At 47.2% G+C, this 19,370-nt stretch overlaps 1 protein-coding gene across 5 annotated transcripts in view; it reads left to right on the plus strand.

The window, feature by feature from the left end:
• Nucleotides 1-19,370, plus strand: part of QKI (QKI, KH domain containing RNA binding) — a 119,695-nt gene that overhangs the window by 19,942 nt on the left and 80,383 nt on the right. For all 5 annotated transcript variants that reach the window (XR_011363594.1, XR_011363593.1, XM_069974375.1 and 2 more), the window contains exon 2: nt 15,423-15,571. Coding sequence is in view for 3 of the 5 variants with exons in the window: in XM_069974375.1 (XP_069830476.1) it covers nt 15,423-15,571 (149 nt within the window). In the remaining 2 variants the exon portion in view is untranslated. The remainder of the gene's footprint in view (nt 1-15,422; nt 15,572-19,370) is intronic.

Below are 19,370 nucleotides of genomic sequence, written 5' to 3' on the forward strand. Positions count from 1 at the left end.
TCTGAGGTATAGAGTGTATACGGCTGGCGGCTGCTTAATGTGCTCATCCTGGTGGTGGTGGTGGGGGGGAATCCTTAAAGGGGCAGGATGGCGGAGAAGCCTCATTACCCGCATTGTCCTCTCATTGCTTAGAATCAAAACCAGAACACAATGTATAAATGTACAATCTAGCTGCACCCTACATTAAGGGGGGGGGGGGGGTAATTACCCAGACATCCTTGGGGTTTATCCCTCTAACCCTGGAGCCTATAGGTGGCCGTACATATCACACAAGTAGATTTACAGCCGGAGTCCTTTAATTTACTCATATTAATTTTTATTCATCTGGCGCCAACAGATGTTACAGTTCTGGGGATACGTAACACGTTTTCCACCTTTTTAGGCCGGGTCCACCCTGCGTTTTTGTATGGACACGCTTTTAAATGGTTACCTTTTACGTACAGAATAACGCGGTAAACCATGTGTTTGTGTGCGGTAAAAAAAAAAAAAAAAAAAGACCCGAAAGTCAATGGAAAAGCGGATCCAGACAGATGCACCTAAAACCGATGATACAGACTGTGAGCCCGGCCGTACACCTTGTACACGTCCACTCTATCATGGCGATTATAATCATTTAGACTGCGGCTGTTCACAATCAGTAACCTTGGACAAGGAATGAATAATCTTCCAGAATATAAAATCAGTATATTTGGGGGGTGGAACCAATTGTCTGCAGATCAGTGATTTCTTATGGGAAAATTTGCTTTGGTGTAAGAGTGATTTGGGTTACAAGTGCGGCCCTGGAACGTGTTATACTCGTAATCCAAGGCACCACTGTAAAGAGTAAATGAACCACAGACTACCGGCTCTGAATATAACCAGAAGATATAGAAGAAGGTGGCAGCATGTACTGTCCACCCAATGCACCAAAGGAGATGTGTGCGCTATACTCTATATAACAGACCTCCGAGACCCTGTGCGACAGACCGACCTCATGTAACAGACAGATCTCAGAGACCCTATGTCATAGACCTCAGAGACTGTGACCCCATACAAGAGACCCTATGGAACAGAGACCTCAGTGACCATATGTAACAAAGAGACCTCCGAGACCCTATGGTACAGAGAGACCTCAGTGATCCTATGTAATAGAGAGACCTCAGTGATCCTATGTAATAGAGAGACCTCAGTGACCCCATGTCATAGACCTCAGTGATCCTATGTAATAGAGAGACCTCAGTGACCATATGTAACAAAGAGACCTCAGTGACCATATGTAACAAAGAGACCTCAGAGACCCTATGGTACAGAGAGACCTCAGTGATCCTATGTAATAGAGAGACCTCAGTGATCCTATGTAATAGAGAGACCTCAGTGATCCTATGTAATAGAGAGACCTCAGTGATCCTATGTAATAGAGAGACCTCAGTGATCCTATGTATTAGAGAGACCTCAGTGATCCTATGTATAGAGAGACCTCAGTGACCCCATGTCATAGACCTCAGTGATCCTATGTAATAGAGAGACCTCAGTGATCCTATGTAGTAGAGAGACCTCAGTGACCCTATGTAATAGAGAGGCCCCAGTGACTCTTTGTTATAGACCTCAGTGACCCCATGTCATAGACCTCAGTGACCCCATGTCATAGACCTCAGTGATCCTATGTAATAGAGACCTCAGTGACCCCATGTCATAGACCTCAGTGATCCTATGTAATAGAGAGGCCCCAGTGACTCTTTGTTATAGACCTCAGTGACCCCATGTCATAGACCTCAGTGATCCTATGTAATAGAGAGGCCCCAGTGACTTTGTTATAGACCTCAGTGACCCCATGTCATAGACCTCGGACACCCAGAGACCTAGAGGTCATTTGTGCTGATGTTTCCCAATCACTCGTCATCTTCCAGTAGATCTCCATCCCTCTCCCACTTGGATTCCCCTCTCCTTCCATCATTGTGAGGTCGGCGAGCGTCCTAATAACCCTTCTTTATCTGGATGTGACGTAGCTGAATATACTTAGGCAGATGGTAGCAGATACATATATACATATATATATAGCTTGTGTGTGGGCAGTGGCTGTATCATCCCTCAGTGATACACACGGCCATACACACATCCACTTTATACCATTTTATAAGGTCCTGGGATTATTATTGTTGCTTTCATATTCTTTTTTTTTTTTATTGGGCCAACAGCAAAATTGTATACAGATGGTATTATGTATGAGCCCCTGGTAGCTCACAGATCCCTTATTTAACATATGAGGCAGAGATTTGTGCATTCCTGGAAGCTCGTGTACGATGGATACCATCTGCGCCCTGCACGCTTCCACTAACTATATAGAAATACTTTGGGTTTTTCCTTTTCTCCCTCAAAACAGAGCGACGCATTTTGCCAATATATAATGCTGCAGTGTAACAGAACGCCATCCGCCTGCTTTATTATTAGTCATAATGGCGACTCACAGATCTGAAGACCAAGGGACGTATCACACGACCTGATCACTAATGTAAGCGAGCGGCAATCTGCAAGATCAGTGCCCACTCACTGAGAATATTACATGGCTTGATAATAGTGCGGCAATCTTTAGTGATGTCCGTGCAGTCCTTGCTGTGTATATTTGTCTATCTGTCTCCTATCTATGTATCTTATCTACCTATATCTCGCTAGTGATGTCTGTACAGTTCTTGCTGTGTATGTTTGGTTTTTGTCTATCTCTCGCTGGTAGTGATGTCCGTGCATCCCTTGCTTTATAAGTCTAACAAGCTGGCAGTCGGACACAATCCTTCTGAGCTATTACACCACCTTTTCTCAACGTTTTCTCGTTTCCCATAACAAATGATCTGTTCTAGCTATGTATGTTCTCCACGTTATGTAATCCATTGGGTTATGTTGGGTTTGGGGCCTGGCAGCGCTGTAGTGTGTGGATGCTGGCGGCGGTGGTGTCAGTCAGCTGACAGGCCGTGCGCGCGGTGGCGGCGGTGCACCTGTGAGTGTCACTCGGCGTTAATACATTTGTTAATTAATGTTGATGTGCGCTCAGCCCGCTGTGCTTTCCCCGTTGTTGATATCGTCTTCATTACGCTTACTTGTAGAATGTGATTGAAGAAAGAATTGTTAGAACTGTAGTAATTACATCTGATTATATGTGTGAGGGGGAAGGAAACCTCTAGTCTTTAATTTACCTGGCTGGGAGGAATGCATTAAAATTAACTTCAGCCAGCTGTTAGGAGCGATCGCAACGGGATGATGGATGGGAAGATGCTAATGAATTTATATGGAAGACTACAGTATGGGGGGGCGCATGCATTATCATCATTCTCTACACAATACAGGGTCTGTGTCTTATGAAAGGAAACGATACCTGGAAATAAAGTTGTGTTCCAGATGTTTCTCGGCCTCCTCAGCATCTATCCACGAAAAACTAAGTACTTAAAGTGATTCTGTCACCAGGAGATTCAGGACCAAAGAGCCAACACAATCACTGAGGTTTTAGGCTACATTCACACGCCGATCCGCAATTACCAACAAACTAAGGGCCCATTCATTTCAATGGGGCTCTTCATGCTGTCCGCATATTTACTGATCCACAAAAATTGCATCTGCCAAAAATGACCAACGAGCTCTAGTACGGAGCGGCACAGATTGCTCGAACGTCTGTTTTTACTGATCTGTAATTTTTATGAATGAAACGTCTGTAATGTTCACAGATCCGTAAAAAATACAGAGGATTAATTGTTTATTAAGGTGAGGGTTGAAAATGATCACCTTCCCCTTGTCTGATCCCCAGAAATATGGACTGCAGATAAATGTTTTTGCAGATGATTGCAGACCTCGTGTACAACTACTGAACGTGTGAGTGTTACCTGAGGGGAAGGACATGCGCATTACCTTTCATGTAGGCCTCTGTGGCTGCAATCCTCTAAATGAGATAGCTTTTAGTTTAAGGTTTATATTGCTGTGTCAAAAAGGCCAGGCCCAGGTGGCGCACTCCAGAGCCTGGCCCAAAGGGGGGGGGGGGAGGCTGTGCGCATTTCAGAGCCTGGCCAGAGGGTGTGGAGTGGGTGTGTAAACATTTCAGAGCCTGTGGGGGGTGAGCACTCCAGAGCCTGGCCTGACCGGGGGGGGGGGTTGAGCACTTCAGAGCCTGGCCGATGGTGGTGGTGGTTGGGATGTGAGCACTCCAGAGCCTGGCCCACACCTCTTTGACATTTCATGTAAAGTACATTGTAGAAGCCACAGAAGGCTAAATGAATGAAACGCAAATAATAAGGTAATACGCTTGTCCTTCAGACCTATGTGACAGTGTTGGTTGCTGAGCTGTGATTGGTCTACACCCGCTTGTGGTTGCTATGTAAATTAAGCCTTGTGCTGTACACGTACAGCAATGTGGCAGCCCGTGGGTACACGCTCCAGCAATGTGGCAGCCCGTGGGTACACGCTCCAGCAATGTGGCAGCCCGTGGGTACACGCTCCAGCAATGTGGCAGCCCGTGGGTACACGCTCCAGCAATGTGGCAGCCCGTGGGTACGCGCTCCAGCAATGTGGCAGCCCGTGGGTACACGCTCCAGCAATGCGCCCATTGTCTTATTAATGGTGTCACTGACCGCTCTGTGCAAGGAGACGTAGAGGACATTGGTCGGGTGACATAGCTGTTTGCTTTTCCTGGTTGTATAGAGTAGCGTGTGCGCTGGGCTGGAAACCTCTTCAGCTGCCATGTATAACGCTTTATCTTCTTCCCTCGGTGTTTCCCTTCGGCTGGCGTGTTTCTTCTGAGATTTACATTTTGATTTAGTCTCAATGAGTTGGAATGGTGAGAATAAGATGAATGTGTTCCTGTATATAGTGGAGAGATATGTGGCTGTGGTGTAGTTACCTGGTGCAGAGGTTATCTCTCCGGGATGTACATCACATGACTCCGTGTACCTGGCGAGATAATAATCACCATCGGCTCCATAAATCACCTCCGTCATGGCCGCCCGGGCTTCAGCCTCAGTATTTTTAGCTCCATCAGGCAGACGCTGTGTGTGTTGTTATTCATCACTGTATCTCGGTTTACCAGTCACTATGGGGGGAGGGGGGGATGCATCTGCAGTGACTGAAGTCTACAAGGTCCGGTCATCAGCTGAGGCTGCGCTACGCTCCTCGTATTGGGGGGGGGGGTGAATTATTGCATTTGCACCTCCATCTACGTTTGTTGCAGATTTGGCGCAGTCTGTTGCACAAACACTTGGCGACTTTTTGACTTCGGAAGTGAGCGCGCCATTATGATGATTTGGCTCAGGTAAAAATGACGCGTCATCGGGATAATACACAATACACAATGATTAATCCCCCAAAGAACTTTAAAAAGCTTCCATTTTAAAGTGTCCCTGCCAATATAACTCACAAAATGTGAATCCACACGGGACGCGGTGTAAAGCAGGTCGGCAATCTGTTTATTATTCAAGGCGTAAAGTAATTCCATTATCTAGTATTATACAGTACTGGCAGGTATGTGTGCAGTATATAGCAGGTTATATGTACTGGTGGGTATGTGTGCAGTATATAGCAGGTTATATGTACTGGTGGGTATGTGTGCAGTGTATAGCAGGTTATATGTACTGGTGGGTATGTGTGCAGTATATAGCAGGTTATATGTACTGGTGGGTATGTGTGCAGTGTATAGCAGGTTATATGTACTGGTGGGTATGTGTGCAGTGTATAGCAGGTTATATGTACTGGTGGGTATGTGTGCAGTATATAGCAGGTTATATGTACTGGTGGGTATGTGTGCAGTATATAGCAGGTTATATGCATTGGTGGGTATGTGTGCAGTATATAGCAGGTTATTTGTTCTGGTGGGTATGTGTGCAGTATATAGCAGGTTATATGTACTGGTGTGTGCAGTGTATAGCAGGTTATATGTACTGGTGTGTGCAGTATATAGCAGGTTATATGTACTGGTGTGTGCAGTATATAGCAGGTTATATGTACTTGTGGGTATGTGTGCAGTGTATAGCAGGTTATATGTACTGGTGGGTATGTGTGCAGTGTATAGCAGGTTATATGTACTGGTGGGTATGTGTGCAGTGTATAGCAGGTTATATGTACTGGTGGGTATGTGTGCAGTGTATAGCAGGTTATATGTACTGGTGGGTATGTGTGCAGTGTATAGCAGGTTATATGTACTGGTGTGTGCAGTATATAGCAGGTTGTATGTACTTGTGGGTATGTGTGCAGTATATAGCAGGTTATATGCATTGGTGGGTATGTGTGCAGTATATAGCAGGTTATATGCATTGGTGGGTATGTGTGCAGTATATAGCAGGTTAGATGTACTGGTGGGTATGTGTGCAGTATATAGCAGGTTATATGTACTGGTGGGTATGTGTGCAGTGTATAGCAGGTTATATGTACTGGTGGGTATTTGTGCAGTGTATAGCAGGTTATATGTACTGGTGTGTGCAGTATATAGCAGGTTATATGTACTTGTGGGTATGTGTGCAGTATATAGCAGGTTATATGTACTGGTGGGTATGTGTGCAGTGTATAGCAGGTTATATGTACTGGTGGGTATGTGTGCAGTATATAGCAGGTTATATGTACTGGTGGGTATGTGTGCAGTATATAGCAGGTTATATGTACTGGTGGGTATGTGTGCAGTATATAGCAGGTTATATGTACTGGTGGGTATGTGTGCAGTGTATAGCAGGTTAGATGTACTGGTTCCCAGTCTCGGCATCTGTTATACTGGAGCTGCTCTTCTGCCGATATTACGCTATACATATATATTACGCTGTACATACGTACGTATACATATTTCTTTATATCTGACTGTGGAATTATGGGAGGATTTTGCCATCTTTTTTGGAGCTCGGAGGAGTCGTACAAATGATGGAAGGAACGCATTAGTAGGCGCATTAGTATCCATTCGTACACATCACGCCAGGTTTGCACGCACCAGTACGGCAGCGACGTCCGCTTTCCTCCTGTAATCTCGTTGGGACGTTTTGGCGGGCGTTTTATTATTCTCTGTGCATTATTATGCCCGTTCTTATCTCATTTTCCTGACGACTCTGAGATATGGCGTTTGTCAATACTGGATGTCTTGTCCCTAATGATGAGACGGCGGTGGTATCTTGCCGTGTGTCACTGAATGGCGGGTGTTTGATTTAAGGTGCTGATGTAGCCGGCTGTCTCTTCCTTCCCGGCAGCCCTGTCATACACACACTGCGTCTGTGAGGAGTCAGACCGCTGCATAGCCGAGAATTGTCAGGACCCGTCTAATGAAACTGGGATGTCTATTCCTCATAGCGGAGTAATGTCTGTCAGGGGTGTGACAAGTGCCGGGCTAATCCGTGCACAAAACCGCCTATATACAGTATACACACATGTATGGTAATCCTATATACTGTATACACACGTATGGTAATCCTATATACTGTATACACACATGTATGGTAATCCTATATACTGTGTACACACGCGTATGGTAATCCTATATACTGTATACACACATGTATGGTAATCCTATATACTGTATACACACATGTATGGTAATCCTATATACTGTATACACACATGTATGGTAATCCTATATACTGTATACACACACGTATGGTAATCCTATATACAGTATACACACGTATGGTAATCCTATATACTGTATACATGTATGGTAATCCTATACACTGTATACATATATGGTAATCCTATACACTGTATACATATATGGTAATCCTATATACTGTATACATGTATGGTAATCCTATATACTGTATACACACATGTATGGTAATCCTATATACTGTATACACACATGTATGGTAATCCTATATACTGTATACACACATGTATGGTAATCCTATATACTGTATACACACATGTATGGTAATCCTATATACAGTATACACACATGTATGGTAATCCTATATACTGTATACAGTATGGTAATCCTATATACTGTATACAGTATGGTAATCCTATATACTGTATACAGTATGGTAATCCTATATACTGTATACAGTATGGTAATCCTATATACAGTATACACACACGTATGGTAATCCTATATACAGTATACACACATGTATGGTAATCCTATATACTCTATACATGTATGGTAATCCTATATACTGTATACACACATGTATGGTAATCCTATATACTCTATACATGTATGGTAATCCTATATACTCTATACATGTATGGTAATACTATATACTGTATACACGCTGGTGTCCTCCTATATACTCTATACACGCTGGTGTCCTCCTATATACTGTATACACACGTGTATGGTAATCCTATATACTGTATACACACGTGTATGGTAATCCTATATACTGTATACACACGTGTATGGTAATCCTATATACTGTATACACGCTGGTGTCCTCCTATATACTGTATACATGCAGAAGGCTGCAGGAATAGTGACTAGGTGGTGTGCATGTATATACAGTGATATGCTGTGTGTGTTCATGGGGCCGGGACTGTGATGGGTGAGGAGCGCCATCACCTATAGGAAATAATGACATTAGGGTGAGATTCTCTTATTGGCTCTGAGGGATTTTGCATATATTATAATAACAGCCCCCCCGCCCCCGGCCGTTGTAGCAGCCTAATTCTTACGTGTGTGTGTGTGTGTGACTGATCTCGGCTGTACATGACTAGTGATGCACAAAGACGAAACAGATGGCGGCAGAGATCCAGCTTTGCATATCTATGGCTTCCACGCAGCAAGTTGAGCGATCATAATGATGCTAATAAATTTGCTTTCATGGAGATCTCAACAAATGCGGAATATAAATTGGACTTGTAAGAATGCACAAAATGCTTCTCGCTACTTTGTAAAAGTGCAATCACTTAAATGGCTCCTCTGTCAGACGTGAAGGAGTCAGGCGAGCGTGTAACACTGGTATGAGGTCACGGCTGACCCTTATGGGGGTTATCCAGGGTCAGCAGGGCATAGCCACTGTGCTACTTTTGTCCTGCAGTATAACAGCTCCAGGGACTGTAACATTACAGTGATTACAGACAAGTTGTAATACTAAACACTGCCTGAGAACAGGGGTGGCGCTGTTTTTGGCATAAAGCAAGTACGTTTTCTTTTCTTTTTTTTTTTTAAACACCTTTAACCAGATAATAGCATTACACAGCAACCTCACCGGAAGGTATATACCACTTATATACTGCTAGGTCACATGTAAGAGAATAAAGGGCATCCCAATGTATCTAACATCTGCTGCACGGTCACTATGAGGTGATCAGAGGACGATCATACAGCCTGTGGTCTATGGGGGATTATATCACCTGCTGTCAGATGCTTCTATGGTTGTGGTAATAAACCTCAAGGAAATGTTCTGTGTGTATACAAAGCATCAGTGTACTCAGCCCTGCGGGGATCCCCATCATATATAATATAGTATATACCTGTAGGGATCAGGATACAGGGGTAACCCCATCATATATAATATAGTATATACCTGTAGGGATCAGGATGCAGGGGTAACCCCATCATATATAATATAGTATATACCTGTAGGGATCAGGATGCAGGGGTAACCCCATCATATATAATATAGTATATACCTGTAGGGATCAGGATACAGGGGTAACCCCATCATATATTATATAGTATATACCTGTAGGGATCAGGATACAGGGGTAACCCCATCATATATTATATAGTATATACCTGTAGGGATCAGGATACAGGGGTAACCCCATCATATATAATATAGTATATACCAGGAGGGATCAGGATACAGGGGTAACCCCATCATATATAATATAGTATATACCTGTAGGGATCAGGATAGAGGGGTAACCCCATCATATATAATATAGTATATACCTGTAGGGATCAGGATACAGGGGTAACCCCATCATATATAATATAGTATATACCTGTAGGGATCAGGATACAGGGGTAACCCCATCATATATAATATAGTATATACCTGTAGGGATCAGGATGCAGGGGTAACCCCATCATATATAATATAGTATATACCTGTAGGGATCAGGATACAGGGGTAACCCCATCATATATAATATAGTATATACCTGTAGGGATCAGGATACAGGGGTAACCCCATCATATATAATATAGTATATACCTATAGGGATCAGGATACAGGGGGATTCCCATCATATATAATATAGTATATACCTATAGGGATCAGGATACAGGGGGATTCCCATCATATATAATATAGTATATACCTGTAGGGATCAGGATACAGGGGGATTCCCATCATATATAATATAGTATATACCTGTAGGGATCAGGATAGAGGGGTAACCCCATCATATATAATATAGTATATCAGGATAAAGCGCGATTCCTTGTGTCAAGGAGGCGGGGCCTAGTCCTATATATCTATCCAGAGGTGCGGTGCATTGTCAGCCTCATGTTACCTGGTCTTTGGGGGGTCCGTGTGGGGAAAGCATTTCTCTCACAGTGGAGCAGAGCCCACCATGACATGGTCTGACTAATATTTGTAGTGTGGACGTCGGGATGGAGCCCCCTGTGTCGGCACTGATACCTGGGGTCTCTGTCACACAGATGAATGGGGCTGCATTGTTCTAGGGGCTCTCATTGTGGTGACTATTTGGAGTGGAGCCGGAGTTTTACCAGTCTATAGAAAAACAAGAAGAACCTTTTGTTGTTGAACGTTGTAAAATAATCCAGCATTTGCTGCCGTCTGCTCCAAGGCCTCCGCTCTCAAGGTCGTTCTTTGTCTGAGGGAGCCGGCAAAAAAATAAAAATAGCATCCATGTCAGCCGTGGTATCGGGCAGGAACGTGATGCTTTCTTGTCAATCCCACCTTCACAAGAGCAGGGGCATCTGTACATGTGTACATAGAATGCTGGGGGGCCGTTATATATACATAGAATGCTGGGGGGCCGTTATATATATATATATTAGAATGCTGGGGGGCCGTGTTATATACATAGAATACTGGGGGCCGTTATATATATACATAGAATGCTGGGGTCGTTATATATACCTGGAATGCTGGGGGCCATTATATATATATATACATAGAATGCTGGGGGGCCGTTATATATATACATGGAATGCTGGGGGGCCGTGTTATATACATGGAATGCCTGGGGGGCCGTGTTATATACATGGAATGCTGGGGGGCCGTGTTATATACATGGAATGCTGGGGGGCCGTGTTATATAACATATATATATAAAATGCTCGGGGTCCATGTTATACATAGAATGCTGCAGGTATTGTGTATGCTGTGTAGTAGAGGATTCTCCTGGTCTCTGCCGCTCGGTGCAGGTATTGTGCATGCTGTGTAGTAGAGGAGTCTCCTGGTCTCTGCCGCTCGGTGCAGGTATTGTGTATGCTGTGTAGTAGACGGATGTCTCTGCCGCTCGGTGCAGGTATTGTGCATGCTGTGTAGTAGAGGAGTCTCCTGGTCTCTGCCGCTCGGTGCAGGTATTGTGTATGCTGTGTAGTAGAGGAGTCTCCTGGTCTCTGCCGCTCGGTGCAGGTATTGTGTATGCTGTGTAGTAGAGGAGTCTCCTGGTCTCTGCCGCTCGGTGCAGGTATTGTGTATGCTGTGTAGTAGACGAATTTATCTGCCGCCCAGGGCAGGTATTTGTATGCTGTGTAGTAGACGGATGTCTCTGCCGCTCGGTGCAGGTATTGTGCATGCTGTGTAGTAGAGGAGTCTCCTGGTCTCTGCCGCTCGGTGCAGGTATTGTGTATGCTGTGTAGTAGAGGAGTCTCCTGGTCTCTGCCGCTCGGTGCAGGTATTGTGTATGCTGTGTAGTAGACGAATTTATCTGCCGCCCAGGGCAGGTATTTGTATGCTGTGTAGTAGACGGATGTCTCTGCCGCTCGGTGCAGGTATTGTGCATGCTGTGTAGTAGAGGAGTCTCCTGGTCTCTGCCGCTCGGTGCAGGTATTGTGTATGCTGTGTAGTAGAGGAGTCTCCTGGTCTCTGCCGCTCGGTGCAGGTATTGTGTATGCTGTGTAGTAGACTAATTTATCTGCCGCCCAGGGCAGGTATTGTGTATGCTGTGTAGTAGACGGATGTCTCTGCCGCTCGGTGCAGGTATTGTGCATGCTGTGTAGTAGAGGAGTCTCCTGGTCTCTGCCGCTCGGTGCAGGTATTGTGTATGCTGTGTAGTAGAGGATTCTCCTGGTCACTGCCACTCGGTGCAGGCATATTGTGTATAGTGTGGACGGTGTAGGATGGGGCTGTAGGAATGAAGAGCTGACCTGCCGCTCATACCGTGAGATCTGGGACTTACAGCTCATTTTTCACTGGTCGGTTAGTGGAGCGGATTGTTAAGGGGTTAAAGTAAAATGTGGTTTTCTCCTGTGAGCACTATTTATAAAAGTACTTAGGATGATTAAAGTGTCACGCTGGTGATTAATGGCCGGAGCTTCTGCTGATTTGTCAGCTCTCTCAATTTCAGAATTCAATCATTTCCCTTTGTGTGGAGGAGAAGCCTGCAGGCCTCCAGAAGCCTCAGCTCCCCGCTTCTTCTGCCGCCAGGCTTCCATCAGCCCCTTCTGCCTGGCCCATGGTGGCCTCCCTCCTCACACCTTCCCGCTTCTGCCACCCGGCTTCCATCAGCCCCTTCTCACCTGGACCCATGGCGGCCTCCAGAAGCCTCAGCTCCCCGCTTCTTCTGCCGCCAGGCTTCCATCAGCCCCTTCTCACCTGGACCCATGGCGGCCTCCAGAAGCCTCAGCTCCCCGCTTCTTCTGCCACCAGGCTTCCATCAGCCCCTTCTCTTCTGGACCCATGGCGGCCTCCTTCCCCTCACCTCCCCGCTACTTTTGCCGCCTGGCTTCCATCAGCCCCTTCTGCCTGGCCCATGGTGGCCTCCCTCCTCACACCTTCCCGCTTCTGCCACCCGGCTTCCATCAGCCCCTTCTCACCTGGACCCATGGCGTCCTCCAGAAGCCTCAGCTCCCCGCTTCTTCTGCCGCCAGGCTTCCATCAGCCCCTTCTCATCTTCCCACTTCTGCCGCCCAGCTTCCATCTGCCCCTTCTCACCTGGACCCATGGCGGCCTCCTTCCCCTCACCTCCCCGCTTCTGCCTCTGCCGCCCCGGCTTTTATCAGCCCCTCCTGCCTGGCCCGTGGCGGCCTCCTTCCTCTCTCCTTCCTGCTTCTGTCGCCCGGCTTCCATCAGCCCCTTCTCACCTTCCCGCTTCTGTCGCCCGGCTTCCATCAGCCCCTTCTCACCTTCCCGCTTCTGTCGCCCGGCTTCCATCAGCCCCTTCTCACCTTCCCGCTTCTGTCGCCCGGCTTCCATCAGCCCCTTCTCACCTTCCCGCTTCTGTCGCCCGGCTTCCATCAGCCCCTTCTCACCTTCCCGCTTCAACCGCCCGGCTTCCATCAGCCCCTTCTCACCTTCCCGCTTCTACCACCCGGCTTCCGTCAGCCCCTTCTCACCTTCCCGCTTCTACCACCCGGCTTCCATCAGCCCCTTCTCACCTTACCGCTTCTACCGCCCGGCTTCCATCAGCCCCTTCTCACCTTCCCGCTTCTACCGCCCAGCTTTTGTCAGCCCCATCTCGCCTGGCCCGTGGCAGCCTCCTTCCTCTCACCTCCCACTTACTTACATTGCTGATGGTTTAATCCAGGGATGGGGGAACCTGCGGCCCTCCGACTGTTGCAGAACTACAATTTCCGTCATGCCTGGACAGCCGATGCTTTAGCTCTCCAGGCATGATGGGAGTTGTAGTTTGGCCACAGCTGGAGGGCCGGAGGTTCCCCACCTCTGCTCGGTTATACTATACTGTGTTATATATGTACTGCACACGGCCTCTGTAAGCTCCATCACTTGTCTGTCTCCCGGGGTCGTAGATTTAGACACTATGTCCGTTGTACTGGTGTAGGCAGAACTTTTTCCATGTGAAATGGCTGCGGATTTTGCCAGAGGTTCTGTAATCTTTTTAAATTCCGCCGATGTCGGCTGAATCTAACCTTATGGCGGCAGAGGAAGCAGAATAATGTAAAGACTATTACAATAGCCAGTGAGTACAGGCGCCTAATCCCGCCTAATCTCCTGCATTGCCGGGGATTTCGCTATCATTTTTAAAATCTACCAGCTGATTATGTAAAACAAACCAGAGTCTAGCGGGGACGTGGCGGTGCGGGCCCTGGGAGCCGCCGCTGCCGCGTACTTGCTTGGGGCAGCATTTTTCCCCGGTCTCTCAGGTCCATTATGTTGTTGCCCTTTCAATTTATTTGACACACTTGATATATTTTCTACTCTGTTTTATTAGAATGACCTTTCAAATTAAAAGAGCGTGATACATGCCGGCTGCTTTTTTTCTTTCTTAAGCATTTCTATTTTAGCCGCCATCCATCACTCTTTCATAAATTCACAGCGTTCCTGGCCGTGTTCACTACAGAGTCCCCCAAACGCCCGTCCCTCTAATCCCAGAAACAAAATGAGAAACCTGAAAAGGAATAATAATCCTGTGTGTGTTGTCTGTGCAACGTCCAATACATTTCACTGGGTGATGGCCGACTTAGCTGGGTATTAAGAGAGCGATAAAATATGTCACCAAATGGCAATCCAGCAAAAAATAGTAACATGGATCCTAATAATAACAATAATGGTAACGTGTGACTTCTTCCTAATCATAATAGTAGTAGTAATAATAATAATAATACTATAATATTATTATTAATAATAATAATAATAATAATATTATTATTATTATTATTATTATTATTATTATTATTATTATTCCTAATAGTAGTAGTAATAATAATAATATAGTAACGTGGGATAATAATAGGTAATGTGTGACTTCATCCTAATCTTAGTAGTGGTAATAATAATTATTATTATTATTTGTGTGACCTCATAATAATAATACAGCGAGGTGGTGTATGGGATCTAGGGGGTGGAGGGGGCGAGGTGGTGTATGGGATCTAGGGGGTGGGGGGGCGAGGTGGTGTATGGGATCTAGGGGGTGGGGGGGCGAGGTGGTGTATGGGATCTAGGGGGTGGGGGGGCGAGGTGGTGTATGGGATCTAGGGGGTGGGGGGGCGAGGTGGTGTATGGGATCTAGGGGGTGGAGGGGGTGAGGTGGTGTATGGGATCTAGGGGGTGGGGGGGGGGCGAGGTGATGTATGGGATCTAGGGGGTGGAGGGGGGGGTGAGGTGATGTATGGGATCTAGGGGGGGGGGGCGAAATGGTGCATGCGTGAAGGGAGGGGAGACTGGGAGGCACAGGTCGGTCTAGGTGTGGAGTCTAGGAAGTCTTATAATATAATATAATGGTTACAGCGCAGAACAGATAAAGTATCAGCTTCTACACACTATCATGTAATAACCAACCATGAGACCTGAGTGTGTATAACGCCTTCGTCAGGACTTAATCATTCTGTGAGTTATGTTGAATATAACTGTTTGTCATCATCAGTTACTGATTTTTTTTTTTTTGTTTCTAATCAGAGATCAGCAGAGTACGGAAGGACATGTACAACGACACGTTAAACGGCAGCGGCAACACTGACAGGCGAAGTGCAGAGCTGCCGGACGGGATTGGACCTATTGTACAGTTACAAGAGAAACTATATGTGCCTGTAAAAGAATATCCAGATGTAAGTATATACCGTATCTGGTCATGTGTGTAACGGTCCAGAGCAGTGTTGCTGTGTGTGAATATATAGGCTTCATACATTATTGAGGAGTGAATGACGTTTCTGACTATTATACGTAATGTTTGTGTGTCAGGCACATTAGCTGTCCGACCACCGCCCTTAAATTCTTTTTAGGCCATAATCACGGTAAAATAACAGCTAAACATGACCTTAAAGTGGATGTAAAGTAAAGTGGCCGTATGTTACAACTAATAATGGGCTACATTAGGGTCCGTTCACACTACGGAATCGGCGTGGAATTTCAAGCGTTTTCTGTGCCGTGGACTCTGCTTGAACGTCTGTGTCCCGTTGACCGTTGTCTCACCCACACGTCTCCATCCGCCCAAAATGCATTTCTTTGACCAGGTGGCGGAGTGTGTGTGAGACGTTCTATTGAGTCAACGGGACGGACGTAAATTCAAGCAGAGTCCACGGTGCAGAAAACGCTTGAAATTTCACTCTGATACCGTAGTGTGAACAGACCTTTAAAGTCTATCAGAGAAATGTCCCGCCTGTGCGCAGTGTATATAGTGTGTGCGTGGACGGCTGTGTTCCATCATTTGTAACGTCCGTTATTTAGGAAATTTCCTTTTCTATTTGAGAGCTGTTTTTCTTTTGTGTAAGTGCCCGTGAACCTGCAGCGTATCTGTGCGTCGTATTACAGGATCACTTACAGGATTCCATCCACAATGGCTGGTCTTAGGCCGTGTTCACGTTGTTGTTTTGCGTCCGTCTTTTGATGATTACGGCTGCAGATAATAGACATAGAAGAGTGTAGGCAGAAAGAGATCACATGGTCCGTCTAGTTGCCCTCTTAGTAAATGATTAGTATTTGCCTCCTTAACATCAAATGACAGGTGTGTGAGCATAGCCTTAGGCCGCCTTCCCTGTTCCACCTTTAGAATGAAGGTAAATCACGTTTGGCCGGCTGCTGCTGATGCGTCTATAAAAATAGGGCAGATTTTTTTCATTGTGTTTTCCCTGTGGTTCTAAAATACAAATGTGGAAATAGTCAGCCTTAGGGCCCTATTCCACCGGACGATCATCGTTTACATAACCGTTAACGATCTCAAACGACCACTATTGTGAAAGACCTGATAACGTTCACTCATTTCCATGGAACCATAATCGTTACTTATGATCGTAATTGCGATCGTTTTTTCTTCGCTATTTCTTTGCTATTGCGTTCGTATCTATTGCGAACGACCGAACGATGTCTTATTCAATGCGAGCGATGTGCAAACGTTTTGCGAATGAGCAACGATAAAAATAGGTCCAGGTCTTATAAAGCGATCAACGATTTCTCGTTCGCTCGTTAATCGTTAACTGCCTTTTAACCGAATGATTATTGTTTAGATTCGAACGATTTAAAGATAATGTGAACGATAATCGTCCGGTGGAATAGGGCCCTTAGGCAGTGTTCAGATGGGCCGGATTTATCACAGGCTGATTGGTAGGTCTGGAGCATCTGTAGACTGTCTAGTCTAGGTTTAAACCATCTAGGCCACAGGTGTCAAACTCCGACCCTCCAGCTGCTACAAAACTACAATTTTCATCACGCCTTAACAGCAAAAGGTTTGGCTCTCTGGGCATGCTGGGCATTGTTGTTTTGAAGCAGCTGGTGGGCCAGAGTTTGACCCCCTGATCCAGGCTGCGTTCCCACTTCTGTGTGTTAGAGCTGCAGAGAAAATGGATAAAACACGGTAATAAAAAGGCATGCGTCTTATAGATTGTGCTGGATGAGCGACATGATCTCAGAATCTGACAAACCTGATGATGCTGATCGCATGAAAAAGTGCAGCAAAAATGCAGGAGAAATGTGGGCACGTTGCGCACTGCAACCCACCATTGTGGCCCCTTTTATACTGGAGCCCCTTTATGGCCCTGGCATGTGGGACAGAGAGTCTAAAGGCTGCAGGACTCTGAGCAATCGTACCCACCTGGTGGCCAGTCGTACACACCTGGTGGCCAGTCCGCTAGAGGTCTCTACAGTAAGTGGCTGTTTATATTGTGCTTATAATGGTTTGCTGTCTGTCTGCAGCAGGTCTGACACTTGGCACAATTAGTTACCTGTATATTGATGGTGAACACGCTTCGGTGTGATACGTAGGTTTTACGAATACGGTTCCCTATGTATATAATTTTCTTTTTGTAACAAATCCAGCAGTTTTCCTGTTAGGCGGCTGAACCTGGCGGCAGCTAAAGGTGACTGCCGACTCCTGACGTTGACAAATAATATTTCAGGGCAGGCGGCAGAATTGCTTCCCTGCCATAATGTGTCCATTTAAAGCTTCCCCCAAAATAGATTCCGGATAGAATTTTCCAAGCATGAAATAGGTTTCTGTTGTTCGATTTCATTTTTAGATTTAAATGCAATATCACAATTCTAAAAACTTGGAATTTTTTTGTAACTCTCTGGAGGGAAATAAAAAAAAAATCTATACTGGTATAAATGTTAAGCTGTGGCTGGGAAACGCACGCTGCTGGTAATTGTCTAATGTGCTGGGTGTAGAGACGCCGCCGGTCGCCTGTAGCCTCCATAACGTGCGGCCAATCATCAGTTATGCACTGCGGCCAAAATATTGTGAAATAAAAGAAAAAAATACGTCCATAATTGTGTCGGTTACGATCATTAATCTGATAATTGTGGTGGCGGCTCTACACCAAGCGATTGGCTACACCAAGCGATTATCGACCGTATTCGCCCTGTGTAATAGGAGCTTTACTGAGGGGTGGAATATGCCGGACCCTTCTGATGAGGATTTTATCTTGCGACTGATTAGGCCCCCAGACGTAGGCCCGCGCCGGTACCGACCAGACGTAGGCCCGCGCCGGTACCGACCAGACGTAGGCCCGCGCCGGTACCGACCAGACGTAGGCCCGCGCCGGTCACCGACCAGACGTAGGCCCGCGCCGGTCACCGACCAGACGTAGGCCCGCGCCGGTCACCGACCAGACGTAGGCCCGCGCCGGTCACCGACCAGACGTAGGCCCGCGCCGGTCACCGACCAGACGTAGGCCCGCGCCGGTCACCGACCAGACGTAGGCCCGCGCCGGTCACCGACCAGACGTAGGCCCGCGCCGGTCACCGACCAGACGTAGGCCCGCGCCGGTCACCGACCAGACGTAGGCCCGCGCCGGTCACCGACCAGACGTAGGCCCGCGCCGGTCACCGACCAGACGTAGGCCCGCGCCGGTCACCGACCAGACGTAGGCCCGCGCCGGTCACCGACCAGACGTAGGCCCGCGCCGGTCACCGACCAGACGTAGGCCCGCGCCGGTCACCGACCAGACGTAGGCCCGCGCCGGTCACCGACCAGACGTAGGCCCGCGCCGGTCACCGACCAGACGTAGGCCCGCGCCGGTCACCGACCAGACGTAGGCCCGCGCCGGTCACCGACCAGACGTAGGCCCGCGCCGGTCACCGACCAGACGTAGGCCCGCGCCGGTCACCGACCAGACGTAGGCCCGCGCCGGTCACCGACCAGACGTAGGCCCGCGCCGGTCACCGACCAGACGTAGGCCCGCGCCGGTCACCGACCAGACGTAGGCCCGCGCCGGTCACCGACCAGACGTAGGCCCGCGCCGGTCACCGACCAGACGTAGGCCCGCGCCGGTCACCGACCAGACGTAGGCCCGCGCCGGTCACCGACCAGACGTAGGCCCGCGCCGGTCACCGACCAGACGTAGGCCCGCGCCGGTCACCGACCAGACGTAGGCCCGCGCCGGTCACCGACCAGACGTAGGCCCGCGCCGGTCA

This window comes from Dendropsophus ebraccatus, chromosome 6 (genome assembly GCF_027789765.1).
Source record: "Dendropsophus ebraccatus isolate aDenEbr1 chromosome 6, aDenEbr1.pat, whole genome shotgun sequence".
Classification (NCBI taxonomy): domain Eukaryota; kingdom Metazoa; phylum Chordata; class Amphibia; order Anura; family Hylidae; genus Dendropsophus; species Dendropsophus ebraccatus.